The sequence below is a fragment of the Achroia grisella genome, unplaced genomic scaffold (assembly GCF_030625045.1).
Source record: "Achroia grisella isolate CSIRO2021 unplaced genomic scaffold, CSIRO_AGI_Agris_v1 utg515, whole genome shotgun sequence".
Taxonomy (NCBI): domain Eukaryota; kingdom Metazoa; phylum Arthropoda; class Insecta; order Lepidoptera; family Pyralidae; genus Achroia; species Achroia grisella.
Window position 1 is genome coordinate 3,246,947 of NW_026712908.1, and position 27,147 is coordinate 3,274,093.

The 27,147-nt window shown below is 31.7% G+C and overlaps 3 protein-coding genes across 5 annotated transcripts in view; 2 read left to right on the forward strand and 1 right to left on the reverse strand.

The window, feature by feature from the left end:
• Positions 1-11,082, forward strand: part of LOC131846999 (elongation of very long chain fatty acids protein 6) — a 54,404-nt gene extending 43,322 nt beyond the window's left edge. Inside the window, exons 3-4 of the mRNA XM_059196431.1 lie at positions 3,383-3,604; positions 7,968-11,082. Of these exons, the coding sequence (XP_059052414.1) occupies positions 3,383-3,604; positions 7,968-8,331 (586 nt within the window). The 3' untranslated portion in view covers positions 8,332-11,082. The remainder of the gene's footprint in view (positions 1-3,382; positions 3,605-7,967) is intronic.
• Positions 11,083-14,631: 3,549 nt separating this feature from the next.
• Positions 14,632-17,359, forward strand: LOC131847013 (uracil phosphoribosyltransferase homolog). The gene is made up of 4 exons (XM_059196450.1): positions 14,632-14,791; positions 15,290-15,482; positions 16,222-16,389; positions 17,040-17,359. The coding sequence occupies exons 1-4, from the start codon at positions 14,664-14,666 to the stop codon at positions 17,220-17,222; spliced, it is 672 nt and encodes a 223-aa protein (XP_059052433.1). The 5' UTR covers positions 14,632-14,663; the 3' UTR covers positions 17,223-17,359.
• Positions 17,360-19,815: 2,456 nt separating this feature from the next.
• LOC131847092 (four and a half LIM domains protein 2-like) overlaps positions 19,816-27,147 on the reverse strand; it is a 165,591-nt gene continuing 158,259 nt past the window's right edge. For all 3 annotated transcript variants that reach the window (XM_059196551.1, XM_059196550.1, XM_059196552.1), the window contains 3 exons: positions 24,634-24,803; positions 21,968-22,154; positions 19,816-21,463 (listed from right to left, as the gene is read on the reverse strand). In XM_059196551.1, coding sequence (XP_059052534.1) covers positions 21,306-21,463; positions 21,968-22,154; positions 24,634-24,803 — 515 coding nt within the window. In that variant the 3' untranslated portion in view covers positions 19,816-21,305. The remainder of the gene's footprint in view (positions 21,464-21,967; positions 22,155-24,633; positions 24,804-27,147) is intronic.

The window sequence follows — 27,147 nt, forward strand, 5'->3', positions numbered from 1 at the left end:
AGCAAGCTGCAGCCAACAATATTACGTACTTTGTAAAGAGATCAATAGTTATCAATAAAATTTTATTTGTACCTTGTCAGTGTAACAACTCTTCTCATTTTTAAATATTAGTCATACTAAGAATGTTATTATGACTATCTACAACGGTAATATCAAACTCAAGTATTAATAATAGGTAGACTAGAATGTTATAGGTATAAAAAAATCGATTAAATAATAAAGCGAGAGCATTCTCGCCTCTCGGCGTACAATGACAATTGTTCAGACAGTGCAATAATGTTTTGATTGTATAATAGAAAGTACTGTCTAGAAATTGAACCGTTCGATTGGTCGTCGGCGGTCGTACGATAAGTATAATCAGACCCCATTCAGGCCGCGTCGGCGTGTCGTCATAGTATACGCACCTACCTGCGTTGAAGACGCATAATTTTCCAAATTACGCAATATACCACTTTCTATTCAACGACGGACAGCTCGGCTCTGATGTAATTTTCGCAGAAAATGTTGTGTTTATATAGTTTGACATGTTCTTTTTTGTATGGGTGAATATGGAATTGTGCACCCGAATGCGTTAACAGTATACACTGGCGCCCCGCCAGCATATACCGTTCACGGATGGAGGATGATGTTGAAGTAAGGTTGGATAGGCCTTCGTGGCCAATTTCTCTAGGAATTAACTTATAGAGATATAGAGAGATATGTTTATTACTAAATAATAATATTAACTTAGACAGTTTACACAGCGCCATAGTCTCAAGCTAAACAGAACTTATATTATGGGCACTAAAAATCTAATAGAAGAATTAAGATACATCTTTTTTGTTAATACATACATAATATATAAATATGTAGAAAACAGGCAGACCAATACAAACATATACACATTCTCATGAAAAAATAATATAATATAAATGTTTGCATCATGTGAAGAATCGAACCCGCAACCATCGGAAGTAAAGTTGTGTACTAAATTGCTACACCAACGATACTCTCCACCTACGTACAACAACGTATGTTACTTATAAACCAACATATTTGAAGTTAATTGAAAATAACATACTTATATGGTAAAGTCCCCGACCGTCGGTCGGAGAGACGAGACATTATGTAAATACTAGATCTAGGTACAATAACAAGAGAATAAACACGTTTTGTTACTTTATACAGTATTTACTTACTTAAATAACTGTGTAAATAGTTGTGGTACGTCTTACGAGTATACTGCAATTGACTATACTTGTTAATAAAGAAAATAAAGTAATGAAATAAATATATGTAATAATAATTTAGTTGACATAAAAATGGTTTACCATTACCAAAATTGATATCTGTTTTTTTTTAATTACGACACTTTGAATACGGAATATTGTATAATATTCAATAAATTATAATAAAATAATATTATATATTAGTATAATATCTCTGGAAAATTTACACAGTCCATCTTGTCCCAAGTTAATCTAATCTAAAGCTAATCATACTCACGAATACAAATATTTATACCCTGACAGGAATCGAACCGGCGGCAGGTGTTTTAAACCGCAAGACCACCGAGACCGTCAGTGTGTTTTAGACAGTGTGACCACCCATTTGATAAATAATATTACTGAAATAGTATTATTTAAATTCTGGAGTTTCGACTCTATGAATTAGAGTGTAACTCAATTAGCAGTTCCGTCTTTATAATAATAGTAGTTAGGTAGTCGATCGCTGTTCACCTTGCTAACTGACGATAATTAATGTAAGCTCATGTTAAGTACTAAAGCTAAGTATGTAAGAAATATGTTTCCTTTACATAAGTATTGCACACTTTCTTAAACTCCATGACGTAATGTTGCAATGTCTCGGTCTCTATGATGGTTTATAATGGTTCCCAAAATTGGGCCTATAACCTGTCTAGATAAATATGATTATTTTAATAAATCGGAATCTATAGAAACGTAAATCGGGCGAACAGTCAACCATATCATTAGTAATTCAATGTTATATAATAATAATGACAGTTACGGAGTGTACGATCTGTTGACCACAGATCCATCTAGTCCTAAAGTATGCAAAACTTTACTATGAATACTGAGCAACTGTTAGAAATACTTACTTTTTTTAATACATACAAACTGGCCGATACAAACAATCTTACTACATTTTGTATTGTGTAAGATTTGAACCCGCAACCGTCGCCGCGTCGTAAGTAAGGCCCTGTGCTAAACCGCTAAACGACCGTGGCGGTTAGTGTGTTTTAGAAACATTTTCTTTGAAATATTCAAAGGGCTTAAAGGTTAGGTATGTTGGAAGCATAATGAATATTTTATTATAACAAAATGTGAATAAGTTCCCTGCCGGAAATTATAAATATTTGCAACATCAGATTTTTTTAGTGGTTAGTAGAATGTGGAAGATGATAGGATGTACATGATGAACCCGCGACCATTGGAAGTAAGACGGTATTGTGAACCGCTAGACCACCGAGGCCATCAAATAATCTACCTCAAGTAATCTCAGGTCATGACAATTTTGGTTGCATTTGACCATAAGCGTCATATTTGTTGTTACAAGTATTCGTATTTGAACAATGCTAATGTATTGCTAATGATTTCTCAGAGTTCGCAAAATGTTTTCCCAATTCAATATACATATTTACAATTATCACAGGACTGTTAATTTACTTAGAATAATCACGTAATATATCAAAATGGGTATTTTTGTATACATTAACACATATGTCTCCAAAAATCTTTCTCATAAACAGTGTAAATAAATACGATACGATAATTTTTTATACGTATATTGTTTTATAATAATAAAGCAATGAAACACGTGTATATAATAAAAAGAAATATTACGTTTTATTTTTATTTCAAATATATATAATAATAATAATTTTCAATTCACATAGCGCCATCTAGACCCAAGTTAGGCTAGCTAAAGCTTGTGTTATGGGTACTAGATAACTGATACAAATACATAGATATTTTTTTTATTCGTAAATACATACATATTATACATAGAAAATATCCAGATCAATACAAACAATCATACTCATGAATACAAATGTTTGTGCCGTGCGAGGAATCGAACCCGCGACCATTGGACGTAAAGCGGTGTGCTAGACCGCTAGACCACAGAGGTCGTCACATGAATAGGATTTTCTAGTTTAGATTGTGGTTCTAAAATCCAAGCGTAGGTACTTGATTGTGAAAGGGTTTTGTGAATTTCTCAAAAATTATTTTACATGTTCAGGATCATAAATCATCAGAATAACAAATAGACTATAAATTTTACGCAGGTGAAACCGCAACAGCTAGTCTACTATAATATAGTCCATCGACTTCCACATTCATAATTGTACTTGAAATTCATGTACATTTTTTTATAATTCCAGTTTCATAGTCCGGGACAAAGTGTCCGGTTTCTGGACGGCCATGTTCGTGTTGTCCAAACTGCCGGAGCTGGGTGATACGGTGTTCATCGTGCTGCGTAAGAAGCCCCTCATCTTCCTCCACTGGTACCACCACATCACAGTTCTGCTATACACTTGGTACTCCTTCACGGAGTACACATCTTCTGCGCGGTGGTTCGTTGTTATGAACTATTTCGTTCACAGGTAAGATTTCTTGTATTTTAATAATAAGTTTGTTTCTTCTCTAAAAATTATAATACATAATTAGAATTTCAGAGTTTATAAATCATCAGTATGGTACTGATAATTTTTATAGACTGAAACTGTATCCCGTTATTCAGGGTTCATCTTCTTTCACTGATCCCTTTCAGCTGTCATATCTGAGCATACTCTTCTTTTATACATAACCTCTTCCACACAATCCGTCTAAGTTTGTTAAATACTTTTCTTTTAAAACATTGTCCTCACTTCTCTGCATAATTCCATTCCGACTATATAATTTTCAATGATAATAATCTACACATATAAATAAAATTGGAGTGTCTGTTTGTAATATTTAAATAACCGTTTTTTACTACATGCATATGAATATAAATACGAGTACGGTACATACTCTAAAATAACATTTTTTACAATTTTTGTCTGTCTGTCTGTCTGTCTGTTCCGGCTAATCTTTGAAATGACTTGACCGATTTTGACGGGACTGTTATTGGTAGGTAGCTGATGTAATAAGGAGTAACTTAGGCTACTTTTATTTTAGAAAAATAAAGTTTAATTCCTCGCTAACGAGGTCGCGGGTACAACTAGTTGTAATTATAATTTGTGGGAGATCTGGACCCCAAATTAAAGCTACAACCTGGTCCCTCAGTAAATCAATATTCACATCAACATATACACACACATACACATTTTACAACACAGTATTTACAAAAAAAAGCAGAGTATATAAAATAAGAAGAAAACACAATTTATATAAACTTTCACACAGATCTTCCTTTCCTCTGTTTTTATCTATGTGCCACAGTGAGGCAAAAAGGTCAAAAGGACTTCTATAAATAAGTGCATTGTTTGCTCTGGGAGACAACCCATTAGTTTTCAGTTACTACCTAAACATATGCAAAAACTCTGGTAAAACATCACTGAGTTCTAAATTTTCGATAATATAATACAATATAAATATAATATAAAGCTACATATAAAAAAAGGTTTAAAAAACATGAAGGTGGAGCAGACGTAAAAATAACATGAGTGACTATTTATTTGTTGAAACTATTTCACTAATGTTTAAATAAATGTGCAATAATATGAACTTAATATGTTATCTAACTTATATAAATAGATAAAATTTTAAACTAATGTAGAAATAAGGTGCGTAATTACTGTCTTAATATGTTATCTAATTTAATAGATAAATAGAAAACTTTTATTTGTGTTAAAAGTAAGTACACACACAAGGCATAGTAATATAAAAACAAAATTAAAAGGTAGATACACAATTGCATTGGTTAGTTAACAAACAGCTTAGTATATGTGCATAGCCCATAGGCAAAAAGGCAGCACCTCAGTGTATTGTTTGCTACCGGCAGCAAACCACTGATTTTGACCAGGGACATGCGCGGGGAGTATGCAACTGAACCGCCGCATCTAACCTATTACACTATCATTAATAGTATCGTAATCTTAATAATAACAAACTGATTTCACCTAAATGTCCTTTAACTAAAGTTAGTTATTCGTTTTATGGTAATTGCGTAAGGTTACCAGAGTCTGTTCTAAATCTGCCAGAAAAAATATTTAAATGTTGTTGTAAAAAAACATATAAAATTGAACAGTTCGTTAACGATAATAATGTTTTTGTAGAGAAACTTAAAATTCATAGACAATATTATCCGATTGCACTAAGAATGAGTGTGTAGAGGTTTCTATGTTGAAGTTACTTATTGTGTAATTATTTATATAAAAAAACATTTATTCAAAAGAGCAACTCACAAGTTTATGTGATTTCTGTGAACGAGTGCCGCTTGTCCACTACAAGCGGCACTCGTTAGTCTGTAGTAAACACTACAACTGTTATTTAGTTACATAAGCAGTTGCTGGTGTATTTAATATTTTCTCTAATCTATTACTTTTAACTTAAAAATGTAAAATTACAACTATATAATTTAAAACGGCAACATAGAAGTTTCTTGCTCATTCTTTTTGTGATGAATCTGCATTCCGAATGAGTGGTAGAATCAAAAATATGTCTATTCAAAAATGCTTGTACTCAGTTTACTTGAATAGAGATTATTTCTGTTTCTAATAATAATATAATACTTGTAGTTACATGTATTATGTTGGTAATGAATTTTTATTTTGTTACATCGGGTTTGTCCGGGTTAACCTATTTGACATTCAAATAATATTAAAAATATGTATTATAATAATATCTGTAAAACAATATGTAAATAATGAAAACATAGGTAGAGTGGATAATTTAAATTTGTCTTTTTGACTTTCATATTCTCCTTGTTATATCTTCAAATTGTTAACAATCTTCACAAAATATTAAACATGTGGTTTGGATTAAAAAAGAAAACATTATGTATTACCTACTCTTACCTATTTTACTATTACTATTTATTGAAATAAATGCAAGCAATAATGATACCTACTGTAATATGAATACGTATTATGATAAAACATTTAACAATCCAAGCTCTTTCTACCTGGTCGCCACGGAAAATTCGAATAATTTCTCCTAAATAACTTATAACAATTATTATGAAAATCTAATAAAATACAGTTGTATTTCGTCAACATTTCCCGCTTCTAAAGTACTGGTACAAGGTAGCAATATTATATTGTGAATATATCAGATCAACCTTCGCGCGCTCCCCATCGTGATTAACTCCTGAACTAACTGATCTAACTTCATCCTAATCTTATTATCTTCCACCGATACCGTCCAGCGTCCTTTCCGGTCGATCCCCAATTCAAGGGCATCGAAATTACGACGGTCTGAACCGAAGTTGAAACACCGCCTACAGACTAAACTCCATCACCTTCCGTCGCTCCATAAGTCTTTCCGCGGGTTTGGATTGCCATCTGCTCGCCCCTTATCGTTCGGTGAAGCTGTAAAGGCCAGCTGCGGCCAACAACATTAAAATAGTTCCAAAAAAACCCCGCCAACGTATACAGTTCGCGCAGACTATGAACGCTTTCATATTCACCTATAAAAAGTAAAGTTCATACTGCAAAATAGTTTTAAACTCATTAATAACCTACAAATATTATATACTAGCTGTATCCGCGGGTAATTTAATTTATTTTTCTAAAATAAATGATATTTTCTAAAATAAATGTAGCCTATATTACTCCTTATTACACCAGGTACCTGCCAAAAAAAGTCCCGTCAGACAGACAGTCAAAAAATGTTATTTCAGTGTATGTATGGTATTCATATGCATGTAGTAAAAAACTGTTATTTCAATATTACAAACTCCAATTTTATTTATAGGTATAGATAAAATATATATCTTTCATTTTATAACCTTAAATAAGAAGTATGGAAGGCCAGGGTTTTTTAATTTAATTGAATTCACGACCCCGTTCATGAAATGAGGCGTACCTCTTTTCCACTGTCAGATCCATTGTTATCCAATTTGAATGTTATTGGCATCAACTTTGACCTTTTGACACAATCAAATCGTAATTATTGATCTTTTGTGTGCGATTGTGCTGGAGAATGGCAATATAAAGAGCACTCGAGGCGCGCCTCACTCTATCAGTCTATTAATATAGTTATTAATAGATAATGATTTAAAAATGTTCTATAACATTCTACCAGAAGAAGACTTTAAAACGATGCAGGCACCATTGGGGTACAGTGTAGTAGGTAAACGTAATTACTACTACACTAAAGTGTATAATTAATAAATCGTCAAAAATGGCAACACATAAGTGGTACTATGGACGTTACAGTGATGATGAATTAACTACCTTACCCGCACAACTTCGTCTGCATCACACTTACTTGACATTTATATATTTATATATTTGTCCAATTTACATAATAGATATTTTGTTAATTTTTATTCTGATGTATAATCCGTGACTACTGAACGTTTTGGCGTGAATGAGTGACAAACATCTTTTAATAAGCACAAACTTTCGCATTTATAATATTAATGAGATATAAGAGTTCCAATTTGCTCTTTTAATTGGGTTACCCTAAAAATTACTATTTAAAAGTACTTAAGTATCTTAATAATATTACAGGTGCGAAAGTTTCTAAATATGGACGGTTGTTACTCTTTCACGCAATAACTACTGAACGGATTTAGATGAAACTTTACAGTAATATAGCTTATGCATAAGAATAATATATAGGCTATTTTTTTTATTGAAATTTAACGCGGATGAAACCGCGGACTTAGTTAACATTTTAATAAAGATTATAACTATTGTATTGAAAATAAATACTAGAGCGTTGTTTGTGTTGATGGAGAAAATCGTCAGTACAAATTCTCGTGTTTGTAATGTTAGTAAGATCATAAATTAATAATATTGTTGTTTCCTTCCACAGTGTGATGTACTCGTACTACGCGCTAGTAAGCATGGGCAAATACCCACCCAAGTTCCTCGCGATGACCATCACGTTCCTACAACTCACTCAGATGATAGTCGGCTGCGCTATCAACATTTGGGCCCACAACTACCTCGCGACCGGACCCCCAGACACGTGTCACATCAGCCAAATCAACATCAAGCTCTCTATGGCCATGTACTTCTCATACTTCGTCCTGTTCGCCCGATTCTTCTACAAGGCCTACCTCTCGCCCAAAAAGGGTAAGAAGGACAAGCAGGAGCCGCTCCCGGAAGCAGTGAGCGCGAAGAAAGTTGATCCCAACGTGTACCCGAGACAGAGGAACGGTGTCGTCGCGCACTAGTCGACCACAGCTTGTGATATGTGTTAGATTAATGGTTATGGCTGTTATCTTGTGACGATTCGATGGACTTGCCGGATAATAAGGTTTCACACCTTACTGCAATAATTAACAAATATTAATTATACTTTGGATTAACAATACAAAAGTAATAATTTATTACCATTAAATTATTTAATTTAAAATATGTAGGATATAATTTAATGATGACAACCGTTATAGATCTAGGATTTAATTTTATGTCAATCAAATATTGTTGACATTTAAAATTGAACTGTAATGTCTAAGCCATTATGTTCCATTTAGATTTTTGTAATTCAAGGGCCTTCTTTTGTATCTAAAGGTTATGCATACCTATATATCTTGTTAAGATTATGGTATATGCGCTATCATTAGTAACATCTCATTCGTCCATTTTATATCGGTTGTTGTTATTCAATGAAAACTAGAGAGTTCTAAATACGCTTACCGTACAACGCATCACATAAAAAAGAAAGAGATAGCATGTCTAGGGCATCACTTCTTATACAGTTGTTTTCCTATTTAATTATTTTTAATTTATATTTTGAATTAGACGTATTTTGAACCAGCTTTGGTCGCTATTTATATAGAAGAATTTAATCCGAATACTAGAGTACTGAATAGAGATGGGTATGGAGACACATTTTATTTTATTCCTTCTTCAGTGCGATGATCTGTTGTTAATTGTTGATCGTTATATAAATAATAGAATCTATCTTGATTATGAAAGTTATAAAAAAATCGGCTAGTTCAATTATTAAATTGCATAACTTTAATAATCTGATAGATATTAATAATTGGCGCGTAATTAGATATTTTTTTATAAATAGTTAAAAACTAAATTTTTACTAACATCGAGTATTCTGTCTTTGGTTTGCTCCATATGTTTATGAATAGTTCATGAGTCAAGTTCAGGCTTACAAAAAGGTATAAATCAATATGCGGCTTATCTATTTTTGTGCATAAAGACGTACGAAAATAGTAATGCCGCAAAGCGACGCTCATAACACACAAAATGCGGTCACTCACACATTTGTACAATGACGATAATAATATATTTTTTAATAGTGTTGCCAGAAATAAAAATAAAAATAGCACTGAATAAGAAGTAAGAATTACTAAAAAAAATATATTCAAAACAATGTAATTTTTTTTATTCATTTATTTTAGTGTCAGAACTCATAGATCTTGTAATTATATTATTGCAATAATAAAATTCATTATTCTGAAGCGATTCTATAATAGTATATTAACATGAAAAAATATAATAGTGTTGATCTAAGAAGTTAAAAGTATTAGATTAGATTTTACACATTAATCATATTGTATTATGGTTCAAATGAAATAATATCGAATATTGAAACTCGAATATTTTTATCTTCTTCGATATTATATATATTTTTCATTATGACAATACTTGTTTATGCAATAGGCGTTGCAAAGTAATTACAGCAAATTTGAAAATCGAACGTAAATATTAACAATTATTTATTATCTTAATTTATAAAAAGTAAAACAAAGAATAAATATACATTTTTTAATGTTATTTAAACGTGACGTTAATATAAATTATTGTAAACGTTTTAATATTTTTTAAATACCGGCAAGTCCTCAATCGTAACAGACTATAAAGGCGTCCTTCACATGTACATTCCATGTTTATTTTTCCAATCTTTATATGCGACGATGAAGAGTGTGGATGGGCCTTTACCATATGGCGCTTTTATACGGGTTCCATATACTATGGACGTTTAGGAGGAAATTGCATTTTATAAATGGTTGCTTGGGTACTTATTATATTGGACAGAATAATGAGATTATTATTTTCAAAACAAACATATTGCATATGTAATTCACCTCCTTTTCGCTTCCCGTTTCACACCAAGACCCGTATAAAAGCAGATAGTTCTATGCTGTTGTTTAACGTATTTATTATTAATGAAATTGAGTGATTTTTTTTAATAATTTATTTGTAAAGGAATAGTTTTAATCGACCTGTACAGATTGTGAACATTAGGGGTTTAACATGTGTCCGCGCCGGGCGGCTCTAGGAATAGTTTTAATACTTTGTAACGCTTGTCAAACAAGTGCACAAAGTGTAAGAAATGTAATTCCTTATAGTGGAATAAGCAATATTATTAGTTGGTGAAATTGACAGTTTTGAATTAGGTCAGTGTAATTTAAATATCTGGGCGTGTTGCCAAGTGGCAAAGATTACATTCCGAAATATGAGTGCGACGAACAGTACCGCGTGTGGGAACGAGACGGCATGTGTATGGCGTCTCGTTTTCTCCAGTTACTACAGATATGTCCAGGCGTAAAAATAAAGATTGTTTCACATTGCGAAGACTGAAGCGGAATTGAATCGTTTGTCACTTGTGCACAAGCTCTGGAGTTTTTGCCTGATTTGGGCAAATTACTAACAATTTGGCTGTTATATAATCTCCTCCCTTCCACTAAGCGATATATGAGGGGTAATAAGAGATAGTTCAAATTATACGCTTCCACGTGTCAGAGTCGAATCACGTGGAGGTCTTAAGCGGTCGCGACGGGACTTGTACAGTACAAGTGCTATATAACATTTTGGTACCTTAACGATAATCATTTATTGACAACTATATAATCTGCCATCTGCGTGGTTTGAGATAATTAGAGAAAAATATATTAACTTTATAAAAATTAACATATATGCTTATATTATTTTGAAAATTGTATATGATATCATGGTGACACATGACGGAATAATAACAGTAAAATTTATAATTACCTATACAATAAAATATCTACAAACAAAGCAAAGGTTTGAGATGTATATCTCTCTAATCGTTCTAAACGAATAATATTCGAAAACATAAGCTTTGTTTTTAATTTGACAGTTACCGCCGGTGTTGCCAGTATTAGTGTGTAATCAAATGTCAATATCGGTAACTTTAATCGACCTTATTGTATCATTATTTTTCAAATAGTAATACAGTAAAGTCGAATAAAGTTTTGTTTTCGTCAGTTTTTGTTTTGTTTGGTCAAGTACATTTGTAAAATTGTGCAAACAATAGAAATGTTATCGGTATATTTCTATATCTAAACCTTTAGAGATAGACATATAATGATAGTACAAAATCGGTACCTATATAAGTGCTGTGCAAGGCACCTGTCGCCGTAGACTTAGAGACTCCCTTGATGCCGGACGCGAACATTGGACAACTACAAACTAAAATTTAAGGCTCTCCAGTGTCCAAGTTTGACGACCACTGGCTTATTATTGTACACATTATATAATGGCATAGTTACCCTCAATTATTATAACTCAGAAAGCGGGTAGACAGATTTGTCTATCCATAATAAGGGTCTTTTCAAACGAGAATTTGAAGATGCTGGTAACAGCGTCCTAATTTTTAAAGCTCATAATATGATTGTAAATATGCTGTTCTATAATGTGTAAAATTGTAAACAATTATAGGCTTTCTGTCTACTTAACGCGTTGTAACTGCGCATCAAGTGTCAGTTTGTGATTTAAAAAGTAATCTATATAGTGTAAACATTTTATTAAATGTACCGCTTTCGCCTAAAATGTAATAAACGCGATACTAGCGGTGTTTTTGTATTAGTGTTAACGTTGTTGGACGATTCCTCTGACCTGTTGATAATTAGCGTAGGGATTAATCCCATTTCGTCCGCTAAACAGAACCTTACTTCTTTGGAATAAGATACAGATTTAGTATAGATTTAGATCAGGTCAATTTCGTATAGTACCACTATAGAAGTCATATTTTTAAGGTAGGGAGTTTCGAATGTAGTCTATAATTTAGGCTCATCGTACATTTAATGTGTCTACCGCTAACACAATTACAGAGATCTCTGGGAAAATTATGGCGGTGGATAGTGATGTCCTCACGATGTCCATTATTTTCACTTTTTTCTCCGTTTTTATTGGCGAGACCGTGTTGTTTGAATGCTGGGATGTTAAATGAACGATGAGCCTTATTGTCCAACCAATGCTTCATTATAATGAGAAAGGGTAATGCGACTAACATCGTTTAACATTATATATTAACTTATTTTGTCATTCGATTGTTTTTACATCAAATAGGGGAAATTGTAATAACAGGGTTGTGGGTGGGATTACTTCTAGAGAGCGATGACTCGATAACATAGATATAAATAAAATGTTGCGTTTACACCTGAATAAGTACACGAGATTCGTACATTTTGAGACAGTGATATACATATGTTGTTTCTTTGTACAAGTCAAAATGTTAGTTTATAAATAAATATAACCCCGACGCATTTGGATATGCTGCCGTGTTTTAGGCACAACCGATCCGCTATTTATTAAAAAAACTATTTAACCATAACTTATTACAGGCTATGTTTATAATAAGTTCATATTATTTAATATTGCTATAATGTCTATAGCTGTTCCAGATCAATATATGTTGAGTTGACACAACACAATTTCATTGAATACCCAGTTAGTATGCAAAAGTTGATATTATTTCATTTAATTTAAATGTATTTGTCCATTTTATTAATTTCTATATGATATCTCTAATATAGCATAATAATCCATTGGTTAATATAGAAAATCGCAGCACGGGCTATCTGATTTTTACAATTTCATTGAATGAACCATGAAATTAAAACTACCATTAAAGTCGACTTGTTTGTTACATTGTCACCTAGAATATAATATAATGGACAAAGTACAAATACATATTTTGTATGTATAAATACTGCTCTTGTCTCAAAAGCTTGGTAAAGCATATCAAAGTAGTAGTCGTCACAAATGTCATGTATAATTATGTAATGCTGACTCTGACGGGAGGTTTACAAAGATTTTGTATAAGATTATATTGTAAGGAGACTGGGAATACACCTACATATTACAACACTGATATGTACCTACTAATTTTGACATGATTTTTTCTTTGTTGTTTTGTGATTTGGTCTGCCATGCCATTACTTACAGTTACTTTATTTGGTAATACAGAACATTGTTTCGTTGATTATAAAAATTCGTTACAAATGCTTGTAACTGCAGAACTTCTATATGAATTTGCAAGGAATAAACTGGCACCAGTCATATAGAAGTTTTGTAATAGACCATGACACAATTTTTTTATATTGGCAATACCAAATCGAAAGGGACAACAATAACGCATTTGTCATTAATGAGTGCGTTTCTTTTGTTTTATATCTGTTACTATTATGATCATAAATGATTTATAGCATTTATTTATAATAATCACGTTTTTTTTTCTATATTTTACAATAAATCTTGTTCTGCCTAGAATGAATTAGCGGTCACAGTTCCATGTTCGATACATAAAAATATTTTAAGAATATATTTTTGTGATTGACATTTTGTGGTTACAATTTCAGATTATAAATATGTTTATATCATTGTATAATCATTGTAAACTACAATATGAAAGTGGAAATATTCTTGCAGTCATTAATTTGTATTTTCTGGGCAAATAAAGCGTTAATGAATGAATATGCTTTTTTTTCTTTTAGTAATATAAGTCAGATGAAGTCGAATGTCAGTGGAATAACTGCACAGACATAGTATCCAAATACAGGTTGTTGATGACAATTCTTTGAAAATTAATGGAATATATCTTTTTCTTAAACGGACGATAATAGAATACTGCACCCGCTTTCGCTAACAGTTTACGCAAGGGGGCTCCCATTGATATTATGACCATGAGTCAGATCAGTTAGCACATCGTGGAAAATACACCAAGAATTTATTACAATGTTTTCTAGGGAGAACCGCGTGAAGGTCAACCTAATATAGTATGGTTTACTAGCAATGGGACCATTAGTCCACATTACTAACAATTCCCTCCCCCCCGGATCAAGTTAATGGAATCGCATGGAATCAATTTCATAAGATTGAAATACTGAAATCCTTATTCAATTGTTACACTGTCACATTGAAAATTAAAAAGCGATTTTGTCAATTTTTTTTAAATGATAGGTAGAATCGGGCAAGAAAAAGAGAAAAATATTTATTTTAGTTATATGGCATAATTCGATACAAAAGCAATAACATATATAACAACAACATTACGTATCAAATACCTGATAACTTGATACTCATGCTCATGATATTTGCTATTTACATCATACCCAGAATGAACAGCGTTATTTTTAGATCGGGCAATAGTCAGTTTTTTTTTTATGTCTTTGACATTTTGATTGACAGCAAATTGATGTTTCGATGTCAGTAGCTTGTCTTGTTTTTTAAAATAAAAAATATTTTTACCTTATTTTCATCATCACGCTTTGTTTTCTGTAAAAACATAATAGAAATGGATTTGGTAGATAATGATATTAGGCAGTGGGATGCCAAAGATGTGAAGGAACAATTTGGTGATAGTTTAACGTTACTTCCATCAAATGATAACATCAAAGAACTGCAAACTATACTCAGAGACAAGTAAGGTTATGTTATTCAAACATTGTTAATCTGATACAAACCCATTATAAATGTTTAAAGCATCGTATTGAAGTGCTACCTAAGTTCGTTTATATTGACATTACTGTACAGAATAGCCTGTAAGCCGTCATTTGCATCTTACCCCATTCCATTTGGGGTCGGTGTAATATGTTTTTTTCTTCCATTCATCTCTGCAGTAATCTTGTTATTCACTCCTTTTCTTGTCAGTAAAATAAAACCAAATAAGTTTTTAAAATTTTAAGTAATTTGTTTCATAATTGTTTTATTTAAAAAAGTTTGTGACAATACAAGTTTAAGTAGTATAGTTTTATGCTTTTATTTATAAAAGAATTATTTATAATTCCATTTATTTATTATCCTTTGCTGTTTAAATGAATATACAATAATATTTTTTATTTTTTTCTCTTTGAAAGAAACTAATAAGTTACTGTAAAGATAGTTTACATGATGAAATTTAGTTAACATGGTATTTTCTAGAAATACAACTCGAAGCGACTTTAAGTTTTATGCAGATCGTTTAATCCGACTTGTTATTGAGGAGAGCTTAAACAAGTTACCATTCACTGATTGTGAGGTAGTCACACCTACGGGGGCAATATATAAGGGTTTGAAGTATGGAGCAGGGAATTGTGGAGTCTCAATTGTCAGATCAGGAGAAGCGATGGAACAGGTATGTTACTATTTCTCCTTTTTATAATACTGAAAATAAAATTAGTCCTTATATCTGAGGACAGACGGATAAATTTTGTAAGTTAACCATATCTGTAAGATTAGACATTCTGCATATTTATTTATAAGCACGAAATAATAATTAACTTTTTGTTTTTTTTTTAATTCTAAAGTTCTGGAATCCCCTAGAAGATGTGAAATGATGGTTGGTCCTCCAACATCATTATATATCATATCATATCTCATAATGTAAAAATGTAGTGTTACAACTTATAAATACAATAAGATTATGAAATAGAAGGGACACAAGTACTCATAGATACATAGAAAATTTATTCTATGTCCATTTTTATGATTCAATATATCTTTATGTCTCCAATCCGACAGACAAACACATTTTCACATTTATAATACAAATTATTACTTTATTTACATTATACAATTACAGAAAAACACAGTTTGTAAAAATTTGTCAGATACCCGAATGGGCTATGTTTTAGGCCCTCATGATACAATCTATCTTGATGTCAAATGTAATAGAAATTTGTTCAGACATAGTCAAAAAGTAAGTGATAGATAGGGAAGGATAAACAAGGAAACAGTTAGACAGACACTATCACATTTATTAGATTCTATTATATATAGTAATAAATATGGATGTCTAGTATTAATGTAATATTAAACTACTTGGTTTGATTATAAATGAAATCTAATATATTCATTGTTGTTCTTTATTCCAGGGCCTCCGCGACTGTTGCCGTTCAATCCGCATTGGTAAGATTCTGGTCGAAAGCGACACGGACACACATGAGGCGCATGTTGTGTACGCGAAGTTCCCTGAGGACATTGCGCGAAGGCAGGTGCTGCTCATGTACCCGATTATGTCCACTGGCAACACTGTTAAGCAGGTAAATGCTATACTTTTTATAGCAGTGTTTACCGACTTTTTTAGTGCCGTGCCCCATCTTAGCCTTTCTAAAATTATTATGCCCCCCTCCCTCTAATTTCAAGGGATGTGGTAACTGTGATTTTATATCTCAACATATAAGGGTTTCCTTGTATTATTTTTTAATTTATTAATTGTTGTACATCATTGTCATAACAATAACTCATGATTATTCCATCTTTTTGCTCACCGACTTTGGCCATATGGATTTATTTCAGAATTGTTTTTTATTTTTTGCTTTGATCTCTTGGCTACCTCTTACAGCTTAATAAAAAGGTGTGAAAGATCTTTTGTTTTTCGGACTACTACTGCTGTTGGCCGCAGTTGGCCTTTACGGCTTCAGGTAACGATAGAGGGCGAGTGCAGATGGCACTCCAAACGGAAATAGAGCGGATGAAGGCTAACTCCCGCCTGACGGTATCCGGTTCGGTGACCGACTGACGAATGGACGGAATGACGGTTCGACTTTAGTCTGAGGGCACCGCAACGAACCTCGAACCTCAACTCAGGCCGTCGTAATTACGGTCTCCGGTTGAATTACACGGGGGATCGATCGAAGGGGGATGAAAGATCATATTGTACCCGTCAACACATACAAGAATTCTTTTTCAGGCCGTGAATGTCCTAACACAACACGGTGTTAAAGAGGAACGTATTATTCTATCAAATCTGTTCTGCACTCCGGCCGCGGTTCAGGCGGTAGTAGATTATGTACCAAAGATGAAGATTCTGACGTCAGAACTACACCCCGTAGCACCAAATCACTTTGGGCAGAAATACTTCGGGACCGACTGATACGACGACGAATTTGATATGTAATTTACATACCATGCAGAGAAATATAGGTATAATCTATTAATTACGTCACAAATGAATGTAATAAGATGAATTTGTAGCCAAATTAATGAAATCAGGCAGTTATTGTGTATGTGCTAAGATAAATAATTATAATTAAATAATTTATAATATTTTTAAATGAAGAATGCCTGTTGTTAGCCTGGCATCATACACATTAATGCTTTTTAAATTGATGTCGCTTCTTGTGATGCACATACAATTTTATGCCTCGCCTTGATTATATTATAAAGATTCACATCTTTGAATTTAGTATCATGCAATAATCAAGGCAATGTGTATATGTATAAGTCTAGATGAAATTATATCCAAGTACGCCTTTTGAAATTAAAAGTAGATTTGTTAAATAGCGTTAGAAATAAAGTAAAGTTATGAACTTGAATAAAACTTATACTTAAAATTGATACACGATTGTAAATTAATTCGGAATTATAAAATAAGCTGTATATCCAAAAAATAAATTTTAGTAATTGTAACCTATTATAAAAATATATTATCGATCTATTTAGTAATTTTTTAGTTGTTTAGTAATTGCAGACTTTTTTTGGTCTAGATAATGCTTTGTGATATGCTTAAATATATAAATTAATCTATTTCCTATGAATTAATAGTTTGCTTTCAAACTCCCTACTGATATTTAGACTATTCTTCTATTGAACATACATAATATGTATTATATAAAAACTTTGAATGTGTGACGTAGTTAATAAGCAACAAGAACCCAATGTTGTGTATATATATAAAAAAAAATTAATTAGACTCCGTATTGCGCATTTAGCATCTCATTTGGGCTGTTGTGTAGAGCCTAGACTACTAGAGTAACCAGCCAAACTCCACTCAGAAGAACAGAATTTTACTGGTTTCTTCACAGTTTACTCGAAGTGATTATACAGTTCCCAAAAAAACTTTCAATTTCAAAATAGTTGTCATAAATCACAACAATTCTGTATGCAGAGATATTTATCTCTCTAAGAACCATTCTCAACTGAAGTTTCTTGAACACAAGCCGTTATGTTGATATAAAACATATATGTATTATTTTCTGTCCACCTTTCTACTAAAAGTATCAAATATAGGACATTATTAACATTATTGGCATGCCCTTAAATAGTTGTTTTATTGACATCCATAGATGGACGACGCTAACCAACGCCAAGGTAGGCAATTTAGCGTTTAAATGCAAAATGTTATTGCTAAACATTCATTTTAGACACAATTTATATAAATGTATTATTGATTTTTTTTATTTAATAAATACATTTTCTGTATAAATTTTATAAATATGGTGTATGATGTACATCTTTTAACTCTCCGCTGTTTATTGTATTAGCAATGAGGTTAAAATAAGCTTAAGAGTAAGTACCTACTTAAATAAATGGATGTAATGTATTTTTATCATAATTAGGCGTATTTTCTATATGAGTGCTATTACATGTGTTACGGTATTATTTTTACACTGGTATATTATATTGGAGTTAGAAATTAGCGAAAGAACAAGTTTCACATTTAGTGAGGAATTTCCTTTTTTTATTTATGTAATTAAAATGTACAATTTCATTTAGAAATTATGTACAATAATGTATTTAGAGAAGTCCAAATCTTAATAAATATTTATTATGCTTGTTTTAATAAAGAGGAAAATAAAACTTTTCATTTTTTTATTATTATTTTAATCCACAATAACACCAAAAGTAACAGATTTGCAACGTAAACAACTGCAATAATTTATATTTTTATAAACTGTTGTTAGTTATGCATACACGTGTTCTAGCTCTGTTAAGAGTATACAGTGTGTGGAATTAACTGACATATTGGATGACAACAGAAACTGTTGTCAAAACATTTGGATTTATATATGTATTTATTGTATATTGATATCCAGTGAAATACCAATATTGCCAAAGTAATAATTTATATCGACGGACAACGAGGAATTTTGAAAATTCAGATAATGGAAATTTTTTTAGTTTCTTTAATTGCAGAGATGTTATTTTACTTTAGACAAGACTGCTTTCTGCTTTAAACTTGTCTATTTTTTCTCCCAAAGACGCAATAAATTATATTATTTTTTAAATAACAAGAAACTAGAGGATCAAGGAAAGGAGATATTTATTACTTTGATAATTTTTCTGTACAAGGTTATTTCAAAAGACTGAGTTTGGTATCAGGTTTATTTCGGAATAGTGGCTCGCCCCGGATTCGCTCGGGTACTCATATCTTTGTGAGTGAATTTGTTGACTGAGGGTTAATCGAGATAGACTGAAAATTCTGCCTGAATGGATAACTTAGTTTTACATATTCAAGCCGTAGGTCGCGTGTAGGATGAGATTAGGTAGTGAAATTACAGGATAAGAGGCATGACATCTTAGTCCTTCGGATTGGCAACTCTGCTCTTCTGTCCAATGATTTCTTTCTCATGTTGGTCCAACTACTGCCCTTAAATCAAAATCCTACCTCTTTCTGACGCCTTCGTTTCCTTTTCATCTATGGCTATATTGTAATATTAATAGATAATAAATAACAAACAATGTGGTTACTTTTATTCATTTATTTCAGTTTCATAGTTTTACAATCTATGGGTAGATAGATATACAAAGATTTAATTAGATCAGATCACACAACTAAGCAGTTTAAAGTACACAGTATTATAAATTAATAATCAACATTAGAATAATTTAACCCTTAACAAGTAACCCTTATAAAGTGATCCCCAAACAATTCGTGGTCAGCTCGCAAACGCGATCACAAAACACAGATGTTATTCTCTTATAATACGTCGCTAAAATCTAAAAAATAGTATTATAGTCATGTAAAAATGTCAATAACATTCAATTACATTATTGTAACACGATTCCTATTGGAGAACAAAAATATTTTTATAATATTTTTTTTTATTAGTAAAACTAGATGACTCCGCGTCGCTTAACAAATAATTATTGTTAGGTTGTGTCCGTCGGCGGCGCATATTATATGGCAACACTACAACTAAAGAATCTCAAGTGTTTCTGTGACATGGTAACACCGCCGATGTTACATTAAAAAAGTGCATACTCCCAAATAAATACTTAACAATACATTACTCTGTCAATATAGATTTCTTATACACTATGTTACGCATTTTAAACAATGACAAGCACTTAATACAATCCTTTTGGAAGTGTCTAAGATTTAACATGAAATCTGGTAGCACCAGAGCATGTCGAATATATTTTAATTTATATATTCATATACATACAACACAAATAATATATATATACATATATACCCTCGAAATTGACTTAGATATGTTATTAAGGCAACGTGTGAATCGCTCTAGGTAAATTGACAATATAATCTAAAGGACTAATACAACAGCCAAAGCGAAATTATATGGCAATTAGCATAATATATAACCGATATGTGATACATATAAAATATGGGTAGATTACTGCAAAATATTAGTGACAATAACAAACTAAACAGTCAAAATATATAAACATCTTAAATAGAGTTCAGTAAAAAAGCGAAATTAATACTTAATAAATATTTTGTGCATTCACATTTTTTTTATGATTTTCTCATGTGTTTTTGTATAAAAATATCTTCAACAACGCTTCTAAGTAATAAGTAACTAAGGGACGACCTTACGAAAGTTGATTTTGTCGACAAGATCGAATAGCTCATCGCTGGGTGTTCCCTGCTTATTGAATGTGCACCAGTCTCTGGCGTTAGCGACAATCGGTAGAATGGTTTTTTCGCTGCACAATCACAAAAATCTATGGTCAGTCACACTTTTTTTTTATTAGTTTAAAAAAATAAACGTGCTGAAACTTACGCCAAGCATTCACTAATCACAAATAATTATTGTGGTTTTTTATCGTCAATCGTTTTTAAACATTTCATTCTGTGCTGCCAGTATTAAAAATGTATTTTTTTTAATAAAAAGTATATATGCATCCAGATATGATAGTTATTCGGATTTTGAAATGAGAACAGTTACACACCTGACGAGAGGAAGCGTTAGAGCAAGCTGGCGTGAGTTATTTACATTAGCTTCTGTTTGGCGCATTCCGGGCAGATGATATCCTGGCCATCGGTGATGAAGCCCTTGCCAACCAGGGAGGTCTTACACTGCGCGCAGATGAAGCAATCGTTATGCCAGTGGCGATCCTCGAAAGAGATGAAACGTGTGCCGCCAATGCCTGAAAAGAAAATGTATTATTGTGAAATATAACAGTACTAGTATAGTAGTAGACTATATTTCTTTTTATTCTTCAACTATTAGATTGTACATTTCATCTACTGCCAAATAGATCTCTATTGTATGTCACAAATAGCCCTGGATCGTTTAATATATATGACCACAGTAGGCACACAGAATATCTGTATAGCGTTATCCGAAGCGAAGGACCAGATTTTTATACAGTTGAATCTTTTTAATAAAATAAACTAATGTTTTTTTTATATTAACAACAGATAATAAAACCTGATATCTGTATCAGTATAAATAATATTCTTTACATGTAAAACATGTAAGAATGTAAAACCCTTTTCCGTCAACTTAAATCAAAATTTCTTTCTTAACATTATTTGCGGATTTGCGGACTTATTTTTATATATTGCGCAAAAACGTGGCCAGTTTTGGCGCATGGTTTAATTTATAATTTTACTGGACTAAAATAAATGCAAATAAATATGAAATATACCAGTGATGGGCTTGGTGCAAGAAGTGCATCGCTTCGCAAACAATTCTCCGAAACATTCGGCGCAGTATGGCTTCTCGTCGCGGGAAGTGAACCGCTGACCGGCCAGCGACGTGTTGCAGTTTGTACACGTGAAGCACTCGCGGTGCCACGGCTCGTTCTTGTACGTCACACCTCCTTGCGTGATGATCTGAAATGACAGTGTCACATGTGTCACAAATATTAAGGCCAGTGATAGGTATATACTTTTTAAATATGAAACGTTTCGTAAATCTTACTTCTTACTAATATTATAAAAGCAGAAGTTTGTGAGTATGGATGTTTGTATGTTTGTTACTCTTTCACGTAAAAACTACTAAATGGATTTTAATGATGATAGCTGACACGTAGACTGTAAATTTCAGGTGGTCAAACTGTAGGCACAGCTAGTATAATAATATAATAGGATTGAACAGAACCTGTGTTACAGTATTTCGACCCCATACTCGACTAGTGGGTAATCAGACAGTCCATGGAAGTAATTTAGAAAAGGCAAAATACTGTATGTGTGTGTGGGTAAATGTGTGTATGATTATCATCGTTTGATTGATGTTGAATTGATTATTTTTGAAATAAAAACACGCTTGGTGAGAAATACATAGTAACCAAAACCCTCACCAGAATTCCATCCCCACACCAAAATTAATTATAATTTATACGATACTTTCGCATTTATAATAGGAGGCATTAGGATATTACAATGGTTTTAGAATTAAAACATTAGAGAAAGTAAAAAAAATGATTGATTGAATAGCCTGACATAATTAAGAAAGTTTTCAATACAAAAAAATAATGAATAAAGAATACTAAAGGAGTTTCAATGTATTAATTGGAGAAACTCACGATACAAAGTTAAAGATACGTCATAGACAATATCGATTCAAACGACCCAGTTAACAATCTCCACAATTTGAACTCGATGGTTCAGTGGTTTGCGTGAACATGAGGTAGCAGGTTCGATGAATAATAGAATTTTGTATAACATAACGTTATTAATATATTCATACAAAAAAAAAACTGTTTTTAAAGCTTATGGAATACCGTATTTTATAAATTGACCTTTAAAAACATCTCTTACCGCTTTGGTAGCAGGATCCTTTGGTAGTTACTATAAGATGGTCTCGGTGATTTAGCGGTTTAAGCACACAGCTTTAATACTGATGGTCGCGGGTTCGATTTTTAGCACGGTCTAAATATTTGTATTCATGAGTATGATTATTTGTATTGGTATCGGTGTTTTTTATGTGTATTATGTATGTATTTATGTAACATCTAAGTTAAAAACTAAATCAGTTGTTTAGAACCCATGAAACAAACTCTATTTAGCTTGGGACTAGATGGCGTTGTGTGAATTGTCCAGGAATATTATTAATATTATTATAAAAGATCAATTAACTATTTTAGTAACTAAGTTAAGATACACATATTAGCCGTGACCGCGGTTTCACTAGTGTTAAATTTCAATAAAAATATAGCCAATAAGTTATTCTGATGCATAAGCTATATTACTGTAAAGTTTCATCAAAAACTGTTCAGTAGTTTTTGCGTGAGCGTAACAAACATCGATATTTACAAACTTTTATAATATTATTAAGATTAAAAGAGGGAAATAATTTTAGTATGAAATACTATTTAAAGAGGTATTATTTGTACCATTTAATATGTATGTAAAGTTGTTAATATAGCACAAAAGAGGGCGCGTCCACTTTTCTTAGAGCAATAAATCCACGTTCGGGGGTGACGCTGTCAGTAATCGATCCCTATAAAACGACTTGACTAAATTTATTGCAAAACTAACCTATCTAATAGCTGAAGCTATAAAATCAAGTATAAAAGAGTTTGACTGGGTACTTGGTAGTACTGAATCATTTCAAATACACCAAACAGTATATTCGCGTTTGAGTTACGTAAAAACTGGCGGTTTGAATGTTTTTAAATTTAGAACATGCTTCTTATAAATATTTTAAATTTAACGCTTAGTAATTGTATAGTTATAATGAAGCTGTATAAATTAGATACCCATGTAACACTACAACAGATTAAATAATAAAATAGATTTTAATTATTAATGTCCATAGTTTATGAAGGATATACTTTTATTTTTTTTAGTGTGAATTCGACATAAAATTTTATAATAATAAAATTTGACTTAAATGTCTAAATAATTAAGTGAAATATGTTTTTTTTAATCAATTTACTACTAAAAGTAAAAACGGCCAAGCATCATAGAATATGTGACGTAATACACTAATAAAAAAAGATGGATTCTTAGCTGAAAAACCTTTGCTTCCAACTTCTTGCACATAATCTGTTGCAAGTAGCAAAACACTATAAAAAACTGACTACATGTACTTTAAAATAAATAAAAGATTTGTTTAAACCTATCCCTAGATACTATAATTCTGGGTTTATTATAATTAGCCTTTATTTAGATATACTTAGCCTAATAGCAGTGTTACTTTAAAACAAACATCAAACTTTAAAAACGAAACTAATAACTTATTCTAATAATTGTATTCTGTAGATCTGTTTGCCAATCAGAAAATGCCTGAGGTAACATATAAAAAAATAGACTGAACTAAGAACCTCATTTTTTGAAGTTGGTCAAAATATATTATGGTAGGACATACCTTGTTGCATTTAACGCAGCGGGTGGCGAACTTGTCCTCGTAGCAGCCGGCGCAGTAGATCTCCTGTTCGCGGGGGATGAAACTCTTGGTCCCGATAGGGTTCTTGCACACGACACAACAGAAACACTTCTCGTGCCACTGCCTGGTCTTGTATTCCATCTTCTTGGTGCCTGTAGAAGAATGAAAGAGATATTTAAGCATTTCTAGTTACGATTTGTGGGACTGTAGTCCTTGATTAAGTTTATGCCAGGTCTCATGGAGGGTAGACAGACAGAGATACGAGAGCTAAAGATCTGTTTAATAGGCATCGAGACTTAGAATATAGAATATTCGAGACTGCAGAATCGCTTTTGTTTGGGTGAATTCTGCCGTAAATGAGTTATTTAAAAATAAAAAAGTAACCTATTGTTTACTGTCTCGGAAGTATATTCTTACTCTTATAGTTTTGATATTTAAACATATATCATACGAAAACAGATTGACTACAAATGTGATAGAATTAGTGCGATATAAAAACCTAACGGTAGGGAGAAATATTGATACAACAAACTTGTCGTTCATAAGCGGCTAAAATATCCTACAAGAAAAAAATAATTTTGATTTGATTTGATTTGAACGTTACAAAAATAATAGACAAATAAATTGTTGACGAAAAGGATGACTGGACGAGAAAAAAATAATACAGTGTAGTTATAATTAAGATTGTCCTCTTTTGTGTCGGTAATCTTTTCAAAATGCCCTATTAAGAATACAATTAGGCACATTATCGCCATCTTCATCACAATCAAAGATAATCATAGAACATTAAAAGAATAATAGCACTCTCACGAATTTAAAATGACGCGCCATTTTTGGGTATAATGAACCCAAAAGGAATAACAGTTATTTATGATTAGTTTCGCGTCTAGTGTCTGCAGGGTCAAGGATATAATGTTGCATGTGTTTTTTAAATAAATTTACATATGTCTGTATAAATACAAGAAAAGATGTCAACATTTTGCACTATTAATATCAGTTTTGTAATAATAAAATTAATCTGACAAAAAGGATTAATTAGACATTTCGCACGCTGAATAATAAACAGAAGTAATTCAAACATAATATTCTTTCCAATATTAATTTAAAGACATTGATAATAAAGTTGATTTTTAAAAAGTTATTGCAATTGGAAAATAAAATATAAGTGATTAATGAAACTTAAATAATAGGTATTTAAATAAAGAACGTGTTCAATTATTATTTTGTTCTTATTTTAAAATACATATTTCGAGGATTAATGTAGTTTGAAACGTTTTCTTTTGAATCATAGATAATTATTGTATTTTGTAAAAATAAAGGATAAACAATAAGGTCATTTGTACAGAATCATTCGATTGGAATAATTAAACAACTAAATATCAGATCAAATCGTGGTAATTGAAATATAATCCTTTTACTGGAATGTAATTCACTATCACCACAGAAGTTGTCATCCGTAACTTATAAATTATAATTTCACTAGCATATCTTATGCTTCAAATTGCTAAAGATATTTATGTAAACATATCGTCTAGTCGTTGATTGTCATAAATTTAATATACAACGTTGAGCTCTAATTTACAATTTTATGTGCATTTATAAGGATCTGAATATCTGAAAAACTTCACTGAAAAATCAAGAAAACTTATGAGTATATTATTTCTATAGTAAAAGATATCTGAAAAAAGTGGAAAAAAAAAAAAAAAGAATGATACGGAATACAATGGCTGTTTGGGCTTAGACTTTTTGCCTTTCCTATAAGGATAAATAAAGTTAAAAAAAGTAAACATAGCAACTTTTTTAAATAGTTGAATACACAATGTGATATTGTTAAAACTGTACAAATCTATATTTCAATACGTTCTTCGCACAATAATACCGCATTCGTGCAAGATTACAATGGTTTCTTGTATTTATGATGTCGTAAATTGCATCGCTACCGTGCCACGATACATCGTATCGGTTGTCCTTGAAGGGGTTGCATGTGACATTGATGGTACGGGATAATATTTGATGATTGCACGCAAATGTTGCAACGTTCAAGGTTCATCGAACTAGGATCGATTGTGACGTTATCATTAAAACTAGTAGTCGGCCAATAGTAGAAATTCGACCATAATTAATTTAAATTATAAGTTTTAAGATTAAGGTTATATTGTAAAAGACAAAGACAAAGTCAAAGACTTCGTTGTGTGTGTCAAGTGTCAAATACATGGTAGTGTGTGTAATGTTTTTTTATTGATTTAATATATTCTTTATAAATATTTTCAAAAGAATATTAGCATTTTGCACTTTATAAACGTCCATCCTATAGCCCCGGGTACGATTCTCGCACGAATAAACTTTTGTATTTACGATTATGACTATTTGTATTGTTTTGGATTTTATATGTATCATATGTAAAGCATATGTATATATGTAAGTAATATAGGGAATTTGAACATATACAAATCCATATATTGATATAGGGTTTACCTAATTTGGAGCTATTAATAC